The sequence below is a fragment of the Nyctereutes procyonoides genome, unplaced genomic scaffold (assembly GCF_905146905.1).
Source record: "Nyctereutes procyonoides isolate TBG_1078 unplaced genomic scaffold, NYPRO_anot_genome, whole genome shotgun sequence".
Taxonomy (NCBI): domain Eukaryota; kingdom Metazoa; phylum Chordata; class Mammalia; order Carnivora; family Canidae; genus Nyctereutes; species Nyctereutes procyonoides.
Genome location: NW_026575051.1, coordinates 67,318,200 through 67,340,435, shown reverse-complemented (window position 1 = coordinate 67,340,435; position 22,236 = coordinate 67,318,200). Strand labels below are relative to the sequence as shown.

Sequence of the window (22,236 nt, the reverse complement as noted above, 5' to 3'; positions counted from 1 at the left end):
ATTTCAACACACTGTCCACAATAAACATTTATTATTAGCTTGTATGTTTAAAGCATGAGGGATGGGGACACAAACATTACTCCATCAAAGATCTCCTCAGGAGTTTACTCTGAAGGAAGAATTATGACATACACACAAACAGTTATGCTGTAAGATGAGAAAGAATGTAATTATGGCTATGTGACAGGCACAGACTAAATGCTACTCAAGGTTAGAAGGGGTTATGATGGGGGGATGAGGGAAAGCTTCAGAGAGCTGCCCCTTGAGCTAGACACTGAAGGATAAATAAAACTTAGAGATTTGAGGAAGTGAAGCTTGAGTCTTGCACCTCAGACTACTCGGCCATACTGACCCCCTAAGTAGGGATTTGAGGGAGCAGTGTTGGGTGTAAAAACTTCTGAGGTGAGAAAGCACTCGAAATACCTCACAAAGGGTATGGAGTTGTCTGATTCCAACATGGATAAGCTAAGTTGTGGTAGTTATGTGGTTAAGACTAGAAAGATACTGGTTAGAGCCTGATCAAGGCAGCCCTAGATATCAGACTAGGGAGTTTGTTCTTAGTATGAAAAGCCTATGAGCAACAGGGGTGCCTGGCTGGCTCAGTCAATAATGCATGCAACTCTTGATCTCAAGGCTGTGAGTTCAAAACTCGTGTGTGGTGTAGAATCTACTTAAAAAAAAAAATTGAGAGCAACAGAATGAAAATTTTTTCCTGGGATAAAAATTTTTTCCAATTAAAGGAGCCACCACTGATGATGATGATGATGATGATTATTATTATTATTACCTCATCCATAGCATAAACAGAGTGTTGAAAATATATTCTGAATGTGGTTCTGACCTCAGAGCGTATTCATAATTTACTCAACATTCACTGAATGCCTCTATTCTTCAAGTAAGTAACTAATAATATTTGGAACTTTGAACTAGTAGGAATGTACCTGTGGGCAGCCTGCTTATTAGTTCTTTTCCCTGATCATGAATCCATGAGAGCTGAACCATATTGTCATGGTTTTGCTAAAGTTATTTTCAGGAGTAGATGATTTAAACTAATGTTTACTTTAGATATATTCTGTATTAGGTATAGAAATATAAAGCATATCAAATATAAATGTGTTAAACATGTGATGTGGACATTTGAAAAATTATTTTTGTGTGTGAGCTTAATAGAGTTGCAATTTTAGTCAGTGAGTGGTTTATTATTTTTAATGCTTCATTTCCTATTGCTATAAGAAATTTGGCTTAAAAAAAGAAATTTGGCTTTACACTATTTGTTAGTCACAATTGTTTCAGAGTATGGATCTGGACTGTCTTTAAATTTTCATTTGACGATATGTGAAACCTGCAAGATCCATATAATTACAGGTGTTAGAGTAAATGTAAGTTTGCAATGTATTAGTATGACCTCCAAAATTTAAAAAGTAGATTATAATCAGTGTTTTGGACTCTACAAACAGAGACATTATATCATCAAAGAAGGCTGGGATTTTTCATTGTGATTGATTACATATCCAGAATAGTATTTAGTTATGTCATTTGGATCCCAGAATTTAAAACCAAAATAGAGAATTTAAATAAAGTCACTAAAAAGATTACTTATATTGAGGAATTGCTTTAAAAGGAAAGGAGAAGAGGAACTAAATATATTCATCTTGGCCAAGACACAGAAAAGTAGAGACATGAGTCTATAAATATTTGGAACTTGTAAACACCAAGGGAAAAAAGATGTATTTTAATTTTACAGCAGGATATAGCTAAGAGTAAGAAGATGAAATATAGGATGACTCACTTTTATGAGATTACTATTCTGGTAGGCTGGAAGGATGCCAAGATATAGTTTATACCTTTTTCAGAATTATGAGCTTCTGGGGAACAAGGATCATATCTTACTAATTTTTGTATTCATAGTGTTGGTATATTGTTTGTGTTTTAAGTTGCTTGAATTTCAGCAAAGCATCTGGCAATCGCATATTATTCTTTAGCAAAGGTAGAGAAATACTGGCTAACTGATGGTATTGTTAAGATTTATGGCTCCTTAGTTACTTGGTAATTGCTACTGAATCAGTGGCATAAACTGAACTATAAGTTAAACTATCTCTTTGTCACTTTCATGTCCCAGTACCTAACACATGGTTAATGCTAGGTCTTTCTTTATTGAATGAAAGATCTGAGTAAATGCTCCAGGGCCCTGGCCCGCTCTGTCTTTTAAAAAATATATGTGGGGGTCCCATCCCAAAACTCTACCTTCAGGTTTGAATGGGTAATTATTGTTCACAATAGCGGGTGAATTTGTACTCTTTTGAAGTCTATGGGCACAAATAACTATATTGTCCTCAAACATGATGAAATTTTATGAGATTCTAGTTGAGGAGGAAGATAATTTTGGATCCAGTAGTCTTTTGAGTATTGTTATTAACATCTACCAAACATTTTAGGACTGTCAAAAAATTGCTTCTGTCATAGACCTAAAGACTTATTTTATTAGAAATTAACAGTAATAATAATGCATAGTATAATGTACCGATTATCCTTTCCTTTTTGCAAACAGTGATTTATTTCCAGAATTTGGTATACGTTCCTTACATTTCCCCTCCTGTCCTGTGCCCTTCATTCCTTCCCTACCTGCTACTGAACCACAGGTTAAATCTACTTAAATCTAGAGGATGTGTTCAATTGAGATCCAGAATTTTTCACTTTAAATGTACCTAGAGATCCCATCTTTGTTATACAGTTTAAGTCCTATGCTTCTCACTACTGCTTTCTTATTTTTCACACATTTGTGTCAAAGGCAAAAATGCAAAGAAAAATTTAAGTTTCCCACAGTTAGTAGTGCTGCTGCAATGTAATAGGTAGCTGACAAGCAGTGAAAGGACTATGTGGAAGTATGAAATATTATAGTCCTTTAGCTAAGAGAGAGCATTTGAAGATGCTTTAGGAACATTGTCTATGAAAGACCAATATATGAAAGTCAAAGATGGTGTCTGATTCCACTCAGCTGGAGGAGAATTACTGTCCCACCTTACTCTGAACTAAAGAGAACAACACAACTGGGTTTTTTTACTAATACAGTTTAGCATTATTCTGCTGAGTCAGTGGCATTTTTACAACTATATTTCAAAACACTGAAATGCTGACCTAAATAATAATTGATCTCGACAGATCAACCTGAAGAAATCAGGTTTTTTTGTTTGTTTGAAGATTTTATTTTAATTCTGTTAATCTTTGTGAAAGTTTAAATAAATGCTCAGTGGTTGGAGAATTTTCTAGAAACCTCTGTGTGTAGCACAGCTTCTCTTCATACCTTGTCTGACAAGGAGATACATCAAGTCTTTAATTTTGTCTATATTACACAGGGCCTGACAAGGTGAACGTCTTATACCACAACGAACCCCGTAAAATCTATCTGGGGCCATCATGCTGACATTTTGAAGAATTTTAGTAATGTTTTAGAGGTTAGCCTTGCTTAGTTCTTATGAAATGAGAGCTTTGAGATTTTACACTTAAAAAAAAAATTATTCCTAAGATACCTAATCTTGATCCGTAGCCCCAGTTTACTCACTTGTAAAATGGGAATAATGATGGGTACTTTTTACAGTTGTTGGTCTCCCAATCTTAGTTCCTGAGTTCCTAAGTTCTTCCTAATTCCCTTCTGTAGAAGCTTTTGTGCATTCTTTCTGGATCCCATCAGCAATCCAAAGATGCCCTTTCTTTAGTTCCCTTCTTCCCCAGAATTCCTTTAGTCTGAAACTCTAGCCCCTCTGCTTTATACAGTAGAGCCCTATTAGGAACATGTGAACATGCTTCTCAGTGTTTAAAAAAAAAAAAAAGTAGACTGTATTTCATCCTGTTTATATTTAAACTTTGGTAACATTTTTGCCAAGTCTTCATATTTAAAAACACGAATTAAAAAAATTGCTTAAGTGAAATCAAAATTAATAATTTACTTTTCATCCTAATAATTTCATGCTAAGTTGAATGACTTTTTCTTTATTATTTCTTATTTGATTTATTAAGTTAGCATTCTGCTTATACAATTATGGCAGAAAGTAGTATTTGTTTTAATATGACTTCATCATAATTTTTTTTTTTTTAGAATGCAGAGCTAACAATGAAAAAGGAAAATACGGCTTGGTTATTTTCTAACTTGCAATTTTAGGTAACTTTGGACAATTACAGATCTTGTCATGCTGAAGCATCACCTTGGGGTTCCTGCTGGTGACCTTTGGTGCCTTACTAGTTCCTAGAGCTGGATCCTTGAGAGTCTGTGGCTCAGCAGTTCATGTCTGCAGTCTGAAGGCCGTTGATGGTCATAATGTCACCCCTGTGCAGTGGCTCCTGTTCTGCCTGGACGTAGGCCTTGCGATGATCATGCAAGATACTATTTCTTAAGGTGCTCTGAGTACCGTGACACATACCTTAAAATGTAAGGAGGTATTATTGAGGTGTTTTCTAGATATGGGCTCTGATTTTTTTTTTTTTAAGAGAGAGAGAGTGTGCAAGTGGGAGGCAGAGGGGCAGAGGTGGAGAGAGAGAGAAAGAGAGAATCTTAAGCAAGTTCCATGCCTAGTACAGAGCCGGACTTAGGGCTCGATCTCACAACCCTGAGATCATGACCCGAGCTGAAATCAAGAGTCAAACGCTTAACCCACTGAACCGAAACACCCAGGTGCCCTGGGATGTTATTTTTATATTTTATTTTCAGCATGACAGGTTTTCCATCATCAATACCCATAAGCCCATCCTAGGAGCTTTCTGCAGAGTCCTACACATCTGTCGATTTTAGTCGGAGTATAAAGCTGCACCATCTGTTCCACAGACAGGTGATACACACTAAGAACCACACTTCTGAGAGGGCCAACTTTAAAATGTATGAGATCTCTTAAGGTTCAGCTCAGGGACAAGGCTCTTTGGATGGTCCCTGACTTTAGCATAAAGTTTTAGTAGCCACAGTGACAGGAATGGCCTGAACTGCTTAAGAATCAAGGGCCACAGATGGGAGCCCCAGCACTTTGAGGCCTGTGTTTAAAACTGAAGAATCATTTCAGGCATACTATTTTATTAAATTAGTCTTATTGAGAGGCACCTGGACGGCTCAGTGGTTGAGTGTCTGACTTTGGCTCAGATCGTGATCCCGGGGTCCTGGGATCGAGTCCCACATCAGGCTCCCCACAGAGAGCCTGCTTCTCCCTCTGCCTGTGTCTCTGCCTCTCTCTGTGTGTCTTTCATGAATAAATAAAATCTTTACAAATAAATAAATTAGTATTATTGAGGTAGAGTTTACATACAATAAGATGTATTCATTTTAGTTACATATTGATGAGTTTGGACAAATGTTATATACCAGGGTAGTCTCTGCCACAGGCATCCTAGGTGACTAGCACTGTAGGGTGATCCCTTGAGCATGGTGGTGTTTTCATCAAGAGGGGATCTTACATGCATGCACTGATTATTTTATTTCATTGGGAGATTGCATATGATGATTATTTTGGGTGATTGGTATTCCCAACTAAGCACTCAACTGAGTAGAATCTTTCTAGAGGTGAGGGCCATAAGTCAATTAAGCATTGTGCATTTTTCCAGGTGCGTTTTTGTTCTCATAACCCTGGCCTGTGGTACGTTTCTGAGAGACATGAGTTCTAATCCTGGGCCTGCCACTGTCTGGGGAACAGTGAACTTGGGAGTAAGGTTGTAGGTCTGTCACCTTTGTGTCTTCAGAGTCAAAAGAGAGGGCTCAGTTTCATAATTTCTACCTCTGACGTTCTTTTTCCCCCACCCCCCAAACCAAAGTTCTCCCATATTTATTGCTGAACCAACCTACTGGTGCAGAAGCATAGTTAACAGAGAACGATCACCCCCTCCCACCCCTACCATGAAACAGGTCTATTGTTCAGGTAGGCGTGATGTTTACAGAGTGATAGGATATGAGCACGTGACCTTCATGCAGCACAAATACATGTGCCATCTCATGTGCGATCCCTTACAGACCCTGCTTGGCTCCTCTCTCATGTCTCTTCTTGGAGCTGCACCTGATTTTATTGCCAGTCTTCATCCGAATGCACCAGGGAATGGGACGATTCTGCTTCTGCTTTTGCTTCTCCGCGGGAAATCCCTTGATCCCAAAAGCCTTGTGAGAAGACATGACCGAGAGCAGTCAACGGCACACAACACCATGGCAGAGAAAAGGAGAGAGGCACTCTACCTTTGGCATTCTTAATTTCTCAGGATGATAAGACTGAATTATTTGATTTGAATATGAATGTCCCAAATAGAAAACTGCTTTCTACCAGCATTGCTACTCTGAGGACAGATTGTACTCGTTAATGAGTAAGATAGAATCTGAATGAATGTCTTTGTAGCATTAGTCCTGGCATTGCCATCAGTGTGGGATTTATCTTGATTATACTCTTAGCGACCTTGCAGTTGAGTTAGGTAAATAGCCTTCTAGATACCTGTGTTTGTCTTGCATTAAGCTTTTTTTTTTTTAATAATGGTTGCTTTTTATTGGCTCTTGTTAGAGAAAAGAAAACCTTATCTCTGCTGTCCAGGCCTGTAACCACTCCTAAAAGACAAAAACAAAGAAATGTATTGTTAACTGTTGTGCGGTGCTGGGTTGGCAGGCATTGTTTACTCCTGAACACCAAAGCTTGATTAACATAGGTTATTCAGATTAACCTATTACAGATACCTCTAGACCATTTTAAGGTAAGATGAAATGAATCACAACATTTAATATTGTAGACTGCTCCTGAGTTACAGATAGCCTGCATCTAGCTGTAGATAAATAATTTTGAACTGAGGAGGCATTTTTGCTTAGAAACAGCACTTTAAACAGTGGTTAGGTTCTCTGAATACAACGGCCTATTTTACCCACAATCCAGCTAAGGGTGACACTTACAGAACTGTGGAACCTAATTGTCACTTTAACTGGATTATTCATTTATAACTGGATTTCTGTGGAGGAAGTGCCTGTTCACAGACTCAGAATATTTGTTTCACAAACATATTTTGACCTCCTAATATGTACCAGGCGCTATGCTAAGGACTGGGACCACAAAGATACATAAAATATAATCCCTCCCCTCAATGAATGGATGATGGGGAAGCTACACAAACGGATCATCATAATATAACAAGGTTTTAAAAACACATGATGAGGTATAGTCAGGGATCAGCCATGCATAAGGTACTGAGCACAGGAGGACACCTGAGCGGTTGGGATGGGGGCTCTCTAAATCTAAAGGAGGAGTAGGAATTTATAAAATGAAAGGGGGAGGAGGTGAGGGCCGCATCCGAGGCAGAGGAGACAGCATGATTAAGGGCGAGGAGTGAGAAACTGCAAGCCTGTTGGTTATCACTGGAGCCAAGCCAGAAATAATGAGAGAAGTAGAAAAGTAGGGACCGGATGTGGTGATTCTTCACTCTCTTGTGTAGAAGCGTGGAATTTTCCTGTGGCCAACTGCAGCTGAGCTGGTCAGGTTTTTGCTTGAGAGAGACCACTCAGACTGAGATATTGTTTTGAGGGCACTGGGAGAGCAGCTTCATCGGGCTGTTGTAATCAGTTGGTTGAGAATTGATGAAGGCCTGGCAGAGGTAATCAAGATGGACAGGAAGGGAACCAGTAGCTAAATATTTAGGAAGTACGCTCATCAGATCTGAGGATTAGATTTGAGGGATAAAGGACAGGGTGTTCGGGCCTCTGCTTTTGTTGATTGGCTGAAAAGGGAATACCAGAAAAAGAGGCAGTAAAAATTCAGTTTGAACAAGTTGAGATGATTGTGGAGACAACCAGTGGACCATTGACGTAATTCTAAGCTAGCTATCCAGAAGGTTAGAGACCTGTGGCTATAGATTTGAGTGTCATTAGTATATGGGTGGTTGCTGAAACTCTAGAATAAACTAAAATCAGGATTCTTAAAAATTTTTTTAAAAAAAACTTCTAAAGGTCTTCCCCACTGTCTGAAAGTAGCGTGTTCCCATGAAATCTTTTGTAGGCTGAAATGGAGTAAAGTGAAGAAATGGTAACCATTAATTTATATGGAAAAGTTTTTTAAGCTTTCCCAGACCCCAAAAATAACCTCTCTCAGGCTTTTCTGATGGTGTACAATACATCTTGCTAACAGATGCACAAAATAAATCCAGAGAAAGCCCGGATGCTCATAGTTGAAAGCTATGGCAGGTTGATGCTGAGTGTGGTCCCGGGGAGGGAGCTTGGCGAGGCCACTCTCGCTGCCCAGGATGCGCTGCCTCCATAACCACTGCTGCAAAACAAATGCTGAACCCGATTTTCACCTGGGTGAAAAAGTTTTACTTTTTGGAAACAGTAGGTATTAATGCAGGTCTTTTGTAAACGTAGAGTGTGATGGAACATTTGGAAAGCAGGGGATACCCGTATTCAGAAGTGAGTTTGGCATATTTTGGGGTAAGTGCTGACTCTAGTTTCTTGCAACTTTGAAAATTTTTTGTTTATATTTTTTCTTAAAGATTTTATTTTAAGTGATCTCCACACCCAGCGTGGGGCTTGACCGCACAATCCCACAATCAAGAGTCACATGTGCTACCAACTGGGCCAGCCAGACACCCTGCAACTTCTTTTAAAATTGAAAACTGGGTGCCTGGGTGGCTCAGGGTTCTGGGATCAGTCCCGCATCAGGCTCCCTGCTCAGCGGGGAGTCTGCTTCTCCCTCTTCCTCTGCCTGCTGCTCCACCTACCTGTGTTCTCTCTTTTCTCTCAAATAAAATCTTTAAAAATAAAATTAAAATAGGGGATCCCTGGGTGGCGCAGCAGTTTGGCACCTGCCTTTGGCCTGGGGCGCGATCCTGGAGACCTGGGATCGAATCCCACGTCGGGCTCCCGGTGCATGGAGCCTGCTTCTCCCTCTGCCTGTGTCTCTGCCTCTCTCTCTCTCTCTCTCTCTCTCTCGTAAATAAAAATAAATAAATAAATAAATAAATAAAATAAAATAAAATGAAATAAAATAAAATAAAATTGAAAACTTGCCTACCAAAGGACTCTAAGTACCAGCCATTGACAATTTCTATTCATTCATCCAGTAAATATTTATTAAATACTATGTCCCCGGATTTCAGCAGATACAAAAAGTGGTAAGAGAAGTATCTTCCTTGCCCTTTGGGAGGTTCCAGTCACAATGACAGAGTCTCTATATTGTTAAATCCTCTACTATCAATGAGGCTATTTTAAGGGATAAACAGTTATGAGAAACTGATGCTCTTAGCAAATGACTGTTGTGTTTGCTAAGGAAGAAAACGCACACATATCTCACTCTGAGTGCTTTGCTCAATTTGTCACAACACAGAATCCTTTTTGTTCAAGGTGAACAATAGAGAACAGTATAAAAAGGAACATGAACTGAGGGTTTTCTCCTGGGAATGTACTTCTGTATCAAATGTGAGGAGAGTTGTGCCACTTCTGTGTTTAAATAAAAGAATCGTTGTAGCCATCAATATTAGGCCAGCACTATTCATTGTTCAGAAACTAGTCTGATTGATATTCTGATTGGTTTTATCCCGATTACTCAGGATTAGAGACAATTTTGTCTTTTTCCTGTCTTCTTTATTGGTGCTGCTAAGAGTCATCTTGTGGCTTCATACTTTTGTTCCAAATGTCCTGGGGTGGGGAGTGCAAAGGAAATGCAGTAGGATAATTGTGTATCTTTAGGCTGTTCTTTTATGAGGTGCCAATTAACTAAAACAAATTTAACCCTGTGGAAAAAAAATGGATTCCGCAGAAGGAAAAAGCAAATGTGAAGTACATGTAAAGCATCGTGAATGTCAAGAATTACTTAAATTCTGCTAAAATGCAGATATTTCAAGAATAGTCCCTAAGTAATCATATTGCTTATCACATGATTTCCCTGACTTTTGCCTTTAAAATATAATTTAACCAAAATGAACCCTGCAGCCTTGATTTGTCTATCCGATTTTATTGCTGATAACTTAAATGCGAGGCATCCAACTCCTGCCATTTCTGCTGTTTCTATGGTAACGAAAGTGTGCAAACCCAGCAGTATCACTTTCTTTCACAGCTGGCATTTTGTGTTCCCAGTAAGAGGAGTTTTAGTAAAGCATAGTCTGTGTTAATTGGGATGTAAGTAGGTCAGAACAATTTTGGTATCCTTTCTTCCTTCTTTCAGGTATGTGTGGGTGTGCGTGCGTGCACATGAGCTGCAGTTGCCTTAATTTTTTTTTTAAAGCATGTACTTTCACTTAAATGAGTCCCTACCAAAGTCTTTTGAAAATTAAGCATAATATCTGTAAATATGACTCGGTTTGGAACCTTGAGGATCAGGTGCAGTTCTGAGTCTTGCCCCAGACCTGTAGGCCCTTGAGTGTTTCCGTTAAGAAAAAGGAAATGATTGATATGAGAATGCTTTGAAAGGGTAAATGCATCGTAATGGTGGTTATAGCATTTATTTTGTTGTTATAATTGTTATTTTGAAATACCAACTATCTTGTGACCTTAACATTCATTTACTTGGCCTGGGTAGTAGGCGGGAACATGTAACCCCAGTTAAGGGGTGCATGTTTAAAAATGACTTCCCATGCAATTCTAGATCTTAACTTGACTATAGGAGCCCTTCTGTGGATACTGCCTAAGCTCTGGGTTCCTTTCTTAGGTTGTACAAGGGAGCTTATAGCCCCTGCTCCCCTAAATCGCCCTCATTGCCTCTGCCATCAACTCAGGCTCTACAGGGGGACCCCACACCTAGAGCTTCCATAGGTTTCAAGTATCTTATATAAAGTGCTTTTTATTTTTTTTAAAATTTATTTGTTCATGAGACACACAGAGAGAAAGAGGCAGAGACACAGGCAGAGGGAGAAGCAGGCTTCCTGCAAGGAGCCCAATGCAGGACTCGATCTCAGGACCCCGGGATCAAGCCCTGAGCCGAAGGCAGACGCTCAACCACTGAGCCACCCAGGTGTCCCTATAAAAGGTATTCTTTACAAACGTCAGTACCTGGGGCTCCTGGTGGCTCAGGGCATGATCCCAGGGTCCTGGAATTGAGCCTGTTTCTCAGGCTTCTCCCTCTCCTCCCTGGCTCATGCTCTTTGTTGCTATCTCTGTCTCTCTCAAATAAATAAATAAAATCTTTAAAAAAACCCCAAAAACTTCAGTACAGCTAGACTCTTCTCTCTCTCTGTAATCTCATGCCATTGCGGTACTCATAATGTGTGTCTACCTAGCATGACTGCGGGAACTTGTGAGAGTTAGCCCATAGTGATCTAAGACCAGCTTCCGGCTTTTCTTCCATTCAAATGCTCATAATCTATTTTCATTTCTTATGGGAAGCGACTTTGCTCCCCTATCCCGTACATTGTATTTTTATCTTACAGGTTTATTTTGAAAGGATTTAAGATAAAAATTTAGGAATTACAAGTAATGTAGCAAAGGGTATGTAAGGTGCTTTATTTGATAATTTGATAATTTTACAGAATTCTAATTCTGCCTTTACCTTCTTTCGACTTATTTGGGTCTCATTTACTGTGTCTGGCTTCTTCTGTAAATGGACAGAAGTTGCCTCTTCCTATCTTTTCATTCTATTGCACCTAAATACCACCTCTTCCTCTTTAAGTTCCCTTAGCTTCTAGAACCCTGTGCTGTTTTCTTAACTTGGTTGCTCCTTCACAGGTTTTCTCGTTGGCTCTTTTTTCTCTAACAATCCTTTATTCCTCTCAGCATTATTTATTTTTTATTAAAAAAAAAAAAACAATTTCTCCGGTGAGAAATAATACCCCAAAATACAAAACCAAACATTACAGAAATATATGATTTTGTGAAAAAATGATAGTCTCTCTAATATCCTGCTATCAGAGATTTGGCAAAATGCCAAAATCCATATTGTATGACCTATAAAAATTATGGCAAGATTGATAATATATAATAAAGTGATGCTAATTCTAGTCATGTAAGGACTGGTCTTTCCAAGTTTCTGCATCATTCTGTATGATTGACATCCCCCCCTCCCCCAGCCCCACACCGCCAGCATCTGTACCTTACCTCTCTACTGCTCCCCTGGTGCTAATTCTCCTCCTGTTACATTGATTCCATCCACATTGACCTCTTGCTCTTTCTCCGGTTAGCTAGCCTGCTAGCTCACCAGGGTTTCTCCTCACTGCTCTACATCATGGCCGTGTCCTTCTGCAAATCTTGTAGGAGCCCTCATTTACTCTCAGCACAGGCCAGGCGGTGCTCAAGAATTTACCAGTTTCGGCTCTCAAATGACTTGTGCCAAAAGCAGAACCATCAGGAACAGCAGGCAAGCCCTCTGTTGGGTTTCCTTCTCTTTGGAATCATCAGTGCCTTATTCTGTGCTTCCCAATGCCCACCAGTCTCCCTAGCAAGTCTCCAGTTCAGCAGGCGAGCTCGTCTCAAACCTTTCAAGTTCCCCTTCCCTTTGTCTAGACTTTTCTTTCCTTAGATTCCAGTGGCTGATTACTTTTCTTTCTTTCTTTCTTTCTTTCTTTCTTTCTTTCTTTCTTTCTTTCTTTCTTTCTTTTCCTTCCTTCCTTCCTTCCTTCCTTCCTTCCTTCCTTCCTTCCTTCCTTCCTTTCTTTTTTTTTAAAGATTTTATTTACTCATGAGACACACAGAGAAAATGAGAGGCAGAGATACAGGCAGAGGGAGAAGCAGGCCCCATGCAGGGAGCCTGATGTGGGACTTGATCCCAGGTCTCCAGGATCACACCCTGGGCTGAAGGCAGCGCTAAACTGCTAATTACTCTATTTCTTCAGATCTTCTCCCAAAAGTTACCTTCTCCAGGAGCCATTCTCTGAGCAATTTAAAAATAGTGTGTATTATTGTTGAAAGCAACACTCTCCCAGCAGTGCATATCCCCATTCCTTGCTTTATTTTTTTGTCTTTATTGTCTTCATATATGACATATACAAAAGAGTATTTGAACATTATGTACCTTACAAAGCATAACAGTCAAGAGCCTGTCACTTACCTCAGTAACGAACATTATCAATAGCTTGCTTCTATTTATGTTCCCCCCATCCCATCCTCTTGCCTCCTCAAGAAGTAACAAATATCCTAAATTTTGAATCCATTATTCACTCTTTTTAAAAAACAGGTTATCACATTTGTATGTGTGCCTAACTGTATATTCTTTAGATTTGCTTGGTTTTAAGGTTTATGAAAATGGCATTCTACTGTATATAGTTTTCTAAACTTGCTTTTCTTATTCAACATAATGCTTCTTAGATTTGAACTTTTTTTTACCTTTATTAAGTAACCTCAGAATTTTCACTGCTGTTTTAAAATTCATTGTATGATTCTACCACGACTAATTTCTCCATTTTTCTATTAGCTGGAAATTTGGGTTGTGTCCAGATTTTTTTTGTATTACAACCTGTACTGCTATGAACATTCTCTAGTGTGTCTAAAAATGGAATTAATGGGTTGAAGGGTATGCAATTGTTCAGGTTTGCAGGATGCTGCCAAATTGTTTTCCAAAGAAGTTGTACCAAATTACTCTCTTACCAACAATGTATTGGAGTTCCCCTTGACCCACTTCCTACTCAACAGTTCTTAATTTTTAATCAATATCCTAGGGGTAAAGTGGTATCTCATTGTGATCTTAATTGCATTTCTCTCATTATTGATGAGGTTTAGCATCTTCATAGTGGCTAAATGTTTCTTCTTTTGTTAAATGGCTGTTTGGACATTTTGCCCATTTTTCTATTAAGTTGTTTTTATATTGATTTGTGGGAATTCTTTATTCTGGATACAAAATCTTTGTTACTTATATGTATTGGGAATACTTCTGCCAGTTTGTGCTTTGTTTTTTTATTTTCTTCATTTTTGATGATTGAAAGTTATTTTAATAGCCAGATTTATCAGCCTTTGATGATTATCTTTTGTATCTTAAGAAATTCTTTCCTACCTAAAGTCAAAAAGATATTCTCTATGTTCCCCCCCAACACCATAATTTAAAAGTTTTGCTTTTCATGTTTAAATCCTTAATCTTGGTTCGATCTCGGGTTTCGGCACCAAAAACAAAAACAAAAACAAAACAAAAATAAATCCTTAATCTGCCTGAGATTTTTGTGTGTATGGTATGAGGCAAGCATTGATTTTATTTATTTTTTTCCCATTTGACTGACCTTTTGTGCCAACACCATATAATGAATGGTTCCTCTTTTTTCCACTGATCTGAAGTTCTTTTCCCAGTGTCATGGTTCCATTTGGGCTCTGTATTCTATCCTATTGATCTGTTTGTCTCTCTGTGTACCAGTATCAAACTGTCTTCATTATAATATGGCTTTAAAATAAATCTTGATGTCCTATTTTGAGCCAGATTCATCTCATGATCCCCTATCCCTTGCTCTTCATGAGTATCTTGGCTACCTTAGGTCTTTGCTCTTCCACATACATTTTATTTTATTTTATTTCATTTCCTTTCATTTCATTTCATTTATTTTCTACATACATTTTAAAACCAGCTATTCAAGTTACACACGCATGAAACTTTGATGGAATTTTTATTGAAATTGCATTGAATTTACAGATAAGTATGGGGAGAATTGATGTCTTTATAGAGTCTTCTTACCTGTAAACATGGCCTCTTAATTTAGAACTTATTGTCATTTAAGATCAAGTTTCAAGATTTTCTGTATAAAAATCTTGTATATCCTTTGCTATATTTATTCTTAGGTACCTTATAGTGTTTTTTTATTGCTATAGAAATTCTGCCTTTGAAAATTTTATTTCCTCCTTTTTTTTTTTTTTGCTGATAATATAGAAATGCAGTTGACTTTTTCATATTGTTCAGTCAGGCAAATATCCTACTAAACTCTCTTACTATTAATAATTTATTTCTAAATACTTAGAGTTTTTATGTAAATAATTATGTCATTGGCAAATAACAATTTTGTTTCTGCCTTTCCAATCCATATCCCTGTAATTATTGTTTTATAGCACTAGACTTACAGTGCAATGTTGATTTTAGAAGCTGTAATGATAGGTATCCCTGCATTAGTCCCGATTTTAGAGGGAATGCTTCCAATGTTACTTCTCAGTTTTTGATACATACCCATTATCAGGTTAGGGAGGGACTTTTCTAGTCCAACTTGCTGAGAGGTTTTATCATGAATGGATCTTAAATTTTTATCAACTGCTTTTTCAGCCTCTATCAAGATAATTATATCATTTTTCTTCTTTAATATATAAATATGGTGATGGATATATATAGGGTTTCTCATGTTAAGCCATCCTGGGATTCCTGTTAATGGTCTTTGACTTAATAATACTTTGTTTAATATTTTTGTATGTAGGGCAGCCCAGGTGGCTCAGCGGTTTAGCGCCACCTTCACCCAGGGCCTGATCCTGGAAACCGGGGATCGAGTCCCATGTCGGGCTTGCTGCATGGAGCCTGCTTCTCCCTCTGCTCGTGTCTCTGCCTCTCTCTCTCTCTCTCTCTCTCTCTCTCTCTCTGTATCTCTCATGAATAAATAAAATCTTTAAAAAATATAGTTTTGTATGTATGCTCATAAGTATTTGTATCTATATTCATGAGGTTGGCCTGAAATTTTTCTTTCTCATGCTTTGAGTTTGCTACCAAAATTATACTGGCCTTCTAGAATGTATTGGGAACATTCCCTCTTTTTCTGTTCTCTGCAAATGCTTGAATAAGATTGAACAAGCTGTTCACTGAAAATTTGGAGAACTTGCTACTGTGATCATTTGGGGTTTAGTGTTTTCTTGGTACAAGATTTTTAACTATAATTTCAATTTATTTAGCACTTATTGGTTTCTTAAGTTTTTCTAATTCATTTTGAGTCAATTAGTAGGTTACATTTTCCCAATTTTGTCTATTTTCTAGACATTCTAAAATTAGTTGATACGGAGTTCTTGTAGGGGTCTTTTATCTTTCTAACCTCCATTGGACCTGTATTTATGGTCATTCTTGTAATTTGCCATGTTTATTTGGTTATTTTCCATGTTTATTTTCTCTTATATTAGTTGTCCCAGAGGCTTCATAAACACTATCTCATTCCTAGATTTCTGCCCTTATCCTTAACTTTTTTACTTCTACTTTCTTTTGGATTATTTTGGTACCTTTCATAACCTGCCTGATATTCTAAAAAGCAGTTTGCCTGTCTTCCCCTACTAGATTTTAAAGCTCTTAGAAGTCAATGCTTCATATCTTATTATTTTTTCTTTCCAGAAAGTCTACAGCACGATATTTTATCTATAATAGATCTTTGATAAATTGTTGTCAAACTTGAATCTTGACGGCTTGGGTTTTGTCTACTGCTGTTTTCTCTTTCCACTGTGATAAACTAATTTTGTCTCATGTCTTCTTCAGTCATCATACTCCAGGGACGGTAACTTTCAAATCAAATCTTCCTATTTCTCCTCCCTTGGCTAGTGTAAACTTGGGCATCTCACACTGTTCCCCCTCCCTAGCCAGTACCTCTCATAACTTTTCCATAATAAAGGCACCATCATTCTTCCAGGTGCAGAAACTCAAAATCTTGCTGAAATTTTGATCACTCTTTGTCTGACTTCAACTAGTCACAAAGTCCTGTTAATTTTTACTTTACAGTGTTACTCAGCTCCATACCTACCTCTCTGTTTCAGCCGAGAAGACCTTGGACAAAGCCTAGTCCTGATACTTCCCCCTCTCCTATCATCTCATGGGCTGTCATATAAAGGTCATATTACTTCACCTGGCATTTAAGACTATCCAGAGTCTAGGTTCATTTTACTGCCCCCAACAGGGGTCTTCTGTTTTCTGACCAGAGTTCTGTCCAGGTTACTGTCTCCTAAGCCTCTCTTTTGTAGCCTTTTTCACCTCCTTTGGTTCTCTTTCTCTTGCCTTTCTGCTCTGCCATGCTGGTTCCTATTCATTCTTCAAGACCTGGATAAGGGACACCACCCTTGCCCTCACCTCCAAGGAGTATATCCTTCAACAATGGAAACTCTAGTTAATCACTTCCTCCTTTGAACTGCTTTGTTTTTTAAGTGCTGTTGTTTTCATTGAAACTTTAAAAAGAGCAGCAAATTAGAAGGGATCTAAAAGTAATCTGGTTTAACCTCTTAACTCAAGACCTCACTCCTCTCCATAACTCATATATAGCATTAGCTTCTAATATGATTCAAAGCTCCTGTTTTTTCTTTCTACTTTATGTAACAAGCATCTGGAGGTTAGGAATTTGGTTCATCATGCGCTTGTATTTCCTCTTAATCGTTAATGTTTTTTGTCCCGGGAAGACACTAAAAATATATTCATTGATTGAATAAATGAATCATACGTTTTCTCCATAAATAGTTTACAGAGGAGACTGACTTGCCCAAAAGCCTGTTCTACTGCTCCTCTGTTTCCAAATATCTACAAGTGAGGATGACTTACAAAACAGTGGATACATTTGCAACCTGTTTTTTCTTTATATAGCTCTATATTAGCCTTGGTTTTTACTTTCCTGTGTCTTGAAATCATATTTGGAATTTCTCACTTTTGCATGAAAACGCATATGTATTTTAATAATAGAGTCTGTTGTATGTTGATTGTATTTCCTATAGTAGTTTAGAAATATTTAGCAAGGAGTATTACATTTGATTCGTGTAAATGAATACAGTGATGTTGTGGTTAGATATTTTACATAAAAATTTGCAGCCACAAAAACTTCGTGGGCAGCAACTGGACAGTCTATAATATTTGCAGGTTTTTAAAAAAATATTGTTACTTTTGTGGGGTATACAGAAATGATAGTTTTAATTTCTTTATAATTATTTGTATGATATAATTTTGAAAATAAGATATTTTCAAAGCAAAGATGTTTATAGAAATTTAGCGCTGACTTCAAGTATGTCAAATGCTTTAACTATATACAGGGTACTTAAATTCTATTACAGTTTTGTTGAAAATACAGAAGTGATATTTTCATATTTTAAGAACTTCTTTCCATTTTAGAGCATGTCAAAATAAGCATAGTAATTTGAATGCTCTATTTTTATTTCTAGAAACCAGCAAATATCCTAGTAATGGGAGAAGGTCCTGAAAGGGGGAGAGTCAAAATAGGTAGGTAATTATTTCTAAAATAATTTATTAAGAAACTGAAATGACTGCAAAGGTGGTATCCCTTTTTTAAGATTCATATTAAGTAGTTAATTTTAAAATGACTTCTTCATGGCATTTTTAGAAAATATGTTGGGAAGTGTAGATAGATAGTTTATAAAACTCCTCAGAGGGTTTATTCCCCAAATAAGGTTCTGTGTTTCTAAGCTGAGGCAAGCAAGCCCACAAAAACTTCCCATATCGTACCCAAGCTTGTGTTTATACCATGATTACTGTCTCACAGTGTCCCTGAACATAATCTGCTAAGTCTTGCTTTTGTCTCAGCTTTTCCTGAATGCCTCTCTCCCACCTGACCTAAAGCACACATCTTCCCAGATACCATTCTTCTGCCCCCTGCATGCCTGTGCCAGGTACCAACATATTTTTTCCAAATGAATACATATGTTTATAAGACTCTTACTTGGTGGTCTCAAGTTAAGGCACCAGCAGGAACTTCATCTATAATATTAAAATTTCCTTTGCAACCCTGAAGGTTGTTCTAAAAGAAATTGGCATCATTTATACCTGTGACATTTTTAGGAAGAAAATGAACTAAAGAAGTGCTTTATTCTAATTTTTTTTTGTAACAGAAATTACATGTACTAAATGGTCAATGATTTTTGGAAGGATTTTAAAAGAAATTTCGTCTCATCAATCTGCTTTCTTTGCTGTTTGTACATATCATACTAAGGGTGCTAAGCTGACCTGCTACACATCCATTCCATCCTGCTACAACTGAGCCTGCCTGCTGCCCCGTCTTCTACTTCTTCAATTCGTTTGCTAGTCTGGCTCCAGAAAAAGCTGTTTTCAGCCAACTTCCCTTTCTTTAAACCTCTATGTTGAGTTTACTGAGATTCAGAATCATAAAAAATGTTGTCGGTGGTCACTAAGAACCAAGTAGCAACTTTCCTTCCCTTGCCTCCCACCCCACCCCTGGGCCCTCCACGACTCCCCACTTGCTCCTGTGTCTCCCTTATGCTTTTTCTTGTAGGCATTTGAGTCCCTACCTCTTGCTAGATATTGGTGAAGGGGAAAGGGTGGTGGAGGATGGCCCTCCCTGTGAGAGACAGTGACACAGACAGTTCCCTGCCCAGAGTGGTAAATGCCATTACATGTTACCTCATGTACTTACACAACCACCCCTGTGACAGAGGAGGGGAGCTAGCTGACTTTGGAGAGGTTGCAGCTTACGTGGCCTCTCCAAGGGAGGACTCGAATTCCAAGTCCAAAGTCTCTTTCCCTGCAAACGTTGCTGCCTAGCAATATCAAAGCTGTCTGCGGTACCCTCACCGAGCACTTTCTGCCAGCACAGTGCTGCCTTTGAAGGGATCTCGGACAAAGAGTGACGCTCCCCTTCTGAGTCCTGTCTGGGCCACCCCACCCCACCCCGCCCCAGCTTCTGAAGATCTTCCTGTACTAAAGCCCTCACACTGCTGTGTCTCCACTCTCTGCTTCCCTAGTTTCTCCTCTTCACCTTTAAACATTCGTAATAAATAAATAAATAAATAAATAAATAAATAAATAAATAAACAAACAAACAAACAAACAAACATTCGTAATCCTTTTCCCAGTTCTGGAATAAGCCTTACTCATATCCATTGTGTTTTCTTTACCATTTGTTCATTTTCTGCCCCCTTGTTCCTTTACTTCTAGAACACACAGTGTTCACACACTGGTTCTACTCACCCATGTCTGTGACCAGTCTGGCCTCACTGGTCAGACTGCCTTTTCCCTTGGTCTCTGTGACATCACAGAATTCTCTTTCCCATTCACCACTTTTGCTCACTCTTCTGCATTTTACTCATCATTGGCTTTTCCTCCTATTATTAGCCTTTTGTTTCAAGATCCCCTGGGCGCTGGCATGGGGTGTGGCCTCCCTCTACAATTACTTCTTTAAGGCCCTGATAAGTTGTGGCCTTAAAATTGTGGGTTCTATAAAAATCATTTTAAGATCTGAATCTCAGATTCTCTTCTCTCACCCTCGCCAAAAGCTCTGCCTTTATTCGGATGAGCTGCTGGCAACCTCTACTCCATTGTTTCAAACCAGATTCACCGTCACCATCCTGGACTCTCCCCTGTTTGTACCGGTCATCATGTTATCCCGGTCACCCGCCCTTCTGTCTTCTCCCTACCACTCCCAGATGTCTCTAGTTCTCCTCAGCATAAATTCTGTGTTCTAGCCAGGCCCGTTAGTTGCCCTCCTGTTAAGAGTTTGAGAATTGTAATGCTGTCCAAGATTAGGAATAAAAATCAGGGTTAAAAGTAAGCAATAAGCTTAATAGTAAATAATTGTCTAGTAGTCAATCTAGTTGATTAAATTGCTTTTAAATTTTGTTTCACTCGTATGTTACTGTTTAAACACTAGTAATGCCCGGATGCCTATGCTTAACACTTTAATAGTCATTTTTTGAGTGAAGGCAAAAGCGCAGTCAAGTGGAAAACGCATCGTACCCTTAGCTGCACCTGAGCCTCCCCCGCCCCAGCAGCCTGAAGACTTCGGGCCTTCCCTGGAACCCTCTTGCTTGCCTGCAACCCCCCTTACTGTTTTGTTTTGGTTTTTTAAAACTTTTATTTATTTATTCATGAGAGACACATAGAGAGACAGGCAGAGTGAGAAGCAGGCTCCACGCAGGGAGCCCAGTGTAGGACTCGATCCCGGGACTCCAAGACCACACCCTGGGCTGAAGGCAGGCGCTAAACCACTGAGCCATCCAGAGATCCCCATCCCCTCCTTACTGTTCACAGTGACTCCCCCCTGGGAAATCCAGCTCAAGCCCCACGGTCAGTTTCGTCCACTGCTACAGAGGTGTACCAAACACTGTTCCAGCTCAAGCCAGGGAGGAGACATGGCCTGCCCCTCAAAGGACATAGAATCTAGTGGAAGCCACTGGCAACTGGCCTTTGGCCCTTACAGTACTTATTACCCTTTTGGTTTTTGTCTACTCCATGTTTTTTGTCACCTTCCCTTCCTGTAAGCTCCTTGGTGGTGGACACGGCCTTTTCCTGCTTTTCTCTATCATTTGATACTGTCTAATTAGCACTCACACCTGAATTTTATTACTGCAGTGTATTGAATTGAACAGTTTCACTCACATCTAATTTTAGGAAAACAACCATTAGTAATGTTTAGGTCAGTTACCCTATGTCTAAAGTAGAGATTACCTGAGAAAAGGTTTGAAATTCCTCTAAGTTCAAACAATAGACAGGAATTATTACTATCCCTTATACAATGAAAACGTACTGTGTATATTATCTATTTCAAATTATAGAGGTTTTTTTTTTTTTAATTCTTCCGATTTTTCCTTTGTGACATGGTATTATCTCTACTGGATGTCCCATCAATGCGTAAGAATATAGCTGCTAAATTATAACATGGCATTTTTACTTCCTATCCCTATGACCTTGGGCAAGTCATCTAACCGCTTTTGGGTTTGCTTTAGATTCTTCATCTCAGAGGTGGGGAACAACATGCTTACTGAACCAGCATTCGAATGAGGATTAGATGAAGTTATGTATGATATATGTGAAAACCATCTGTAAACTCTATCAAGTGCTTGATAGATAAAAAGTATTTGTTATTTATGAAATCTTTTTTTAAATTTTTTTATATATATTTTTTATATTTATGAAATCTTAAGAAAATTAGTCTCCCGGAACTCATTAGAATAATAACCATTCTTTTGCTACTTGTGTACACCTCTGATATTTAAATCACCTTTGGTATAGATCTTTGTTAAATCCTGAATTATAACAAATTATCTCTTACATATCCTATACATGTTCTTGGTAACATGGTTCTTGGTATCCTATAAAGTGTGCTGGTAATTATACAACAGTGGCTCCCTGGGGGAAAAAAGCCCCAGTTTGTAGCATTTGCTGTTTTTCATGATGTAAATATTCCCATCATAGCCAATTTCAAGTCACCAACATGACATCACTGAACTCAGAGTTGGGAAGACATATGTACAAATTGGCTCTCGTGCGTCCATGAGCCAACTGCAGCTCACACCAAACCAAGATGGAGTCAGTTTTTAGATGCAAAGGCATACAGAGGTCATAACTCATCATGTTCAGACTATTTCAATTTTATAAAACATTTAAGATGATAATGTTTCTGAAAGCTGGGGATCTGAAGTCAGACTTGGACATGGTTGCA

General features: G+C 38.5%; 1 protein-coding gene across 3 annotated transcripts in view; it reads left to right on the top strand.

Annotated features, from left to right (window-relative positions):
* The window catches only part of CDK19 (cyclin dependent kinase 19), a 163,299-nt gene that overhangs the window by 119,971 nt on the left and 21,092 nt on the right, over positions 1 to 22,236 (top strand). For all 3 annotated transcript variants that reach the window (XM_055330484.1, XM_055330485.1, XM_055330483.1), the window contains one exon: positions 17,987 to 18,044. In XM_055330484.1, coding sequence (XP_055186459.1) covers positions 17,987 to 18,044 — 58 coding nt within the window. The remainder of the gene's footprint in view (positions 1 to 17,986; positions 18,045 to 22,236) is intronic.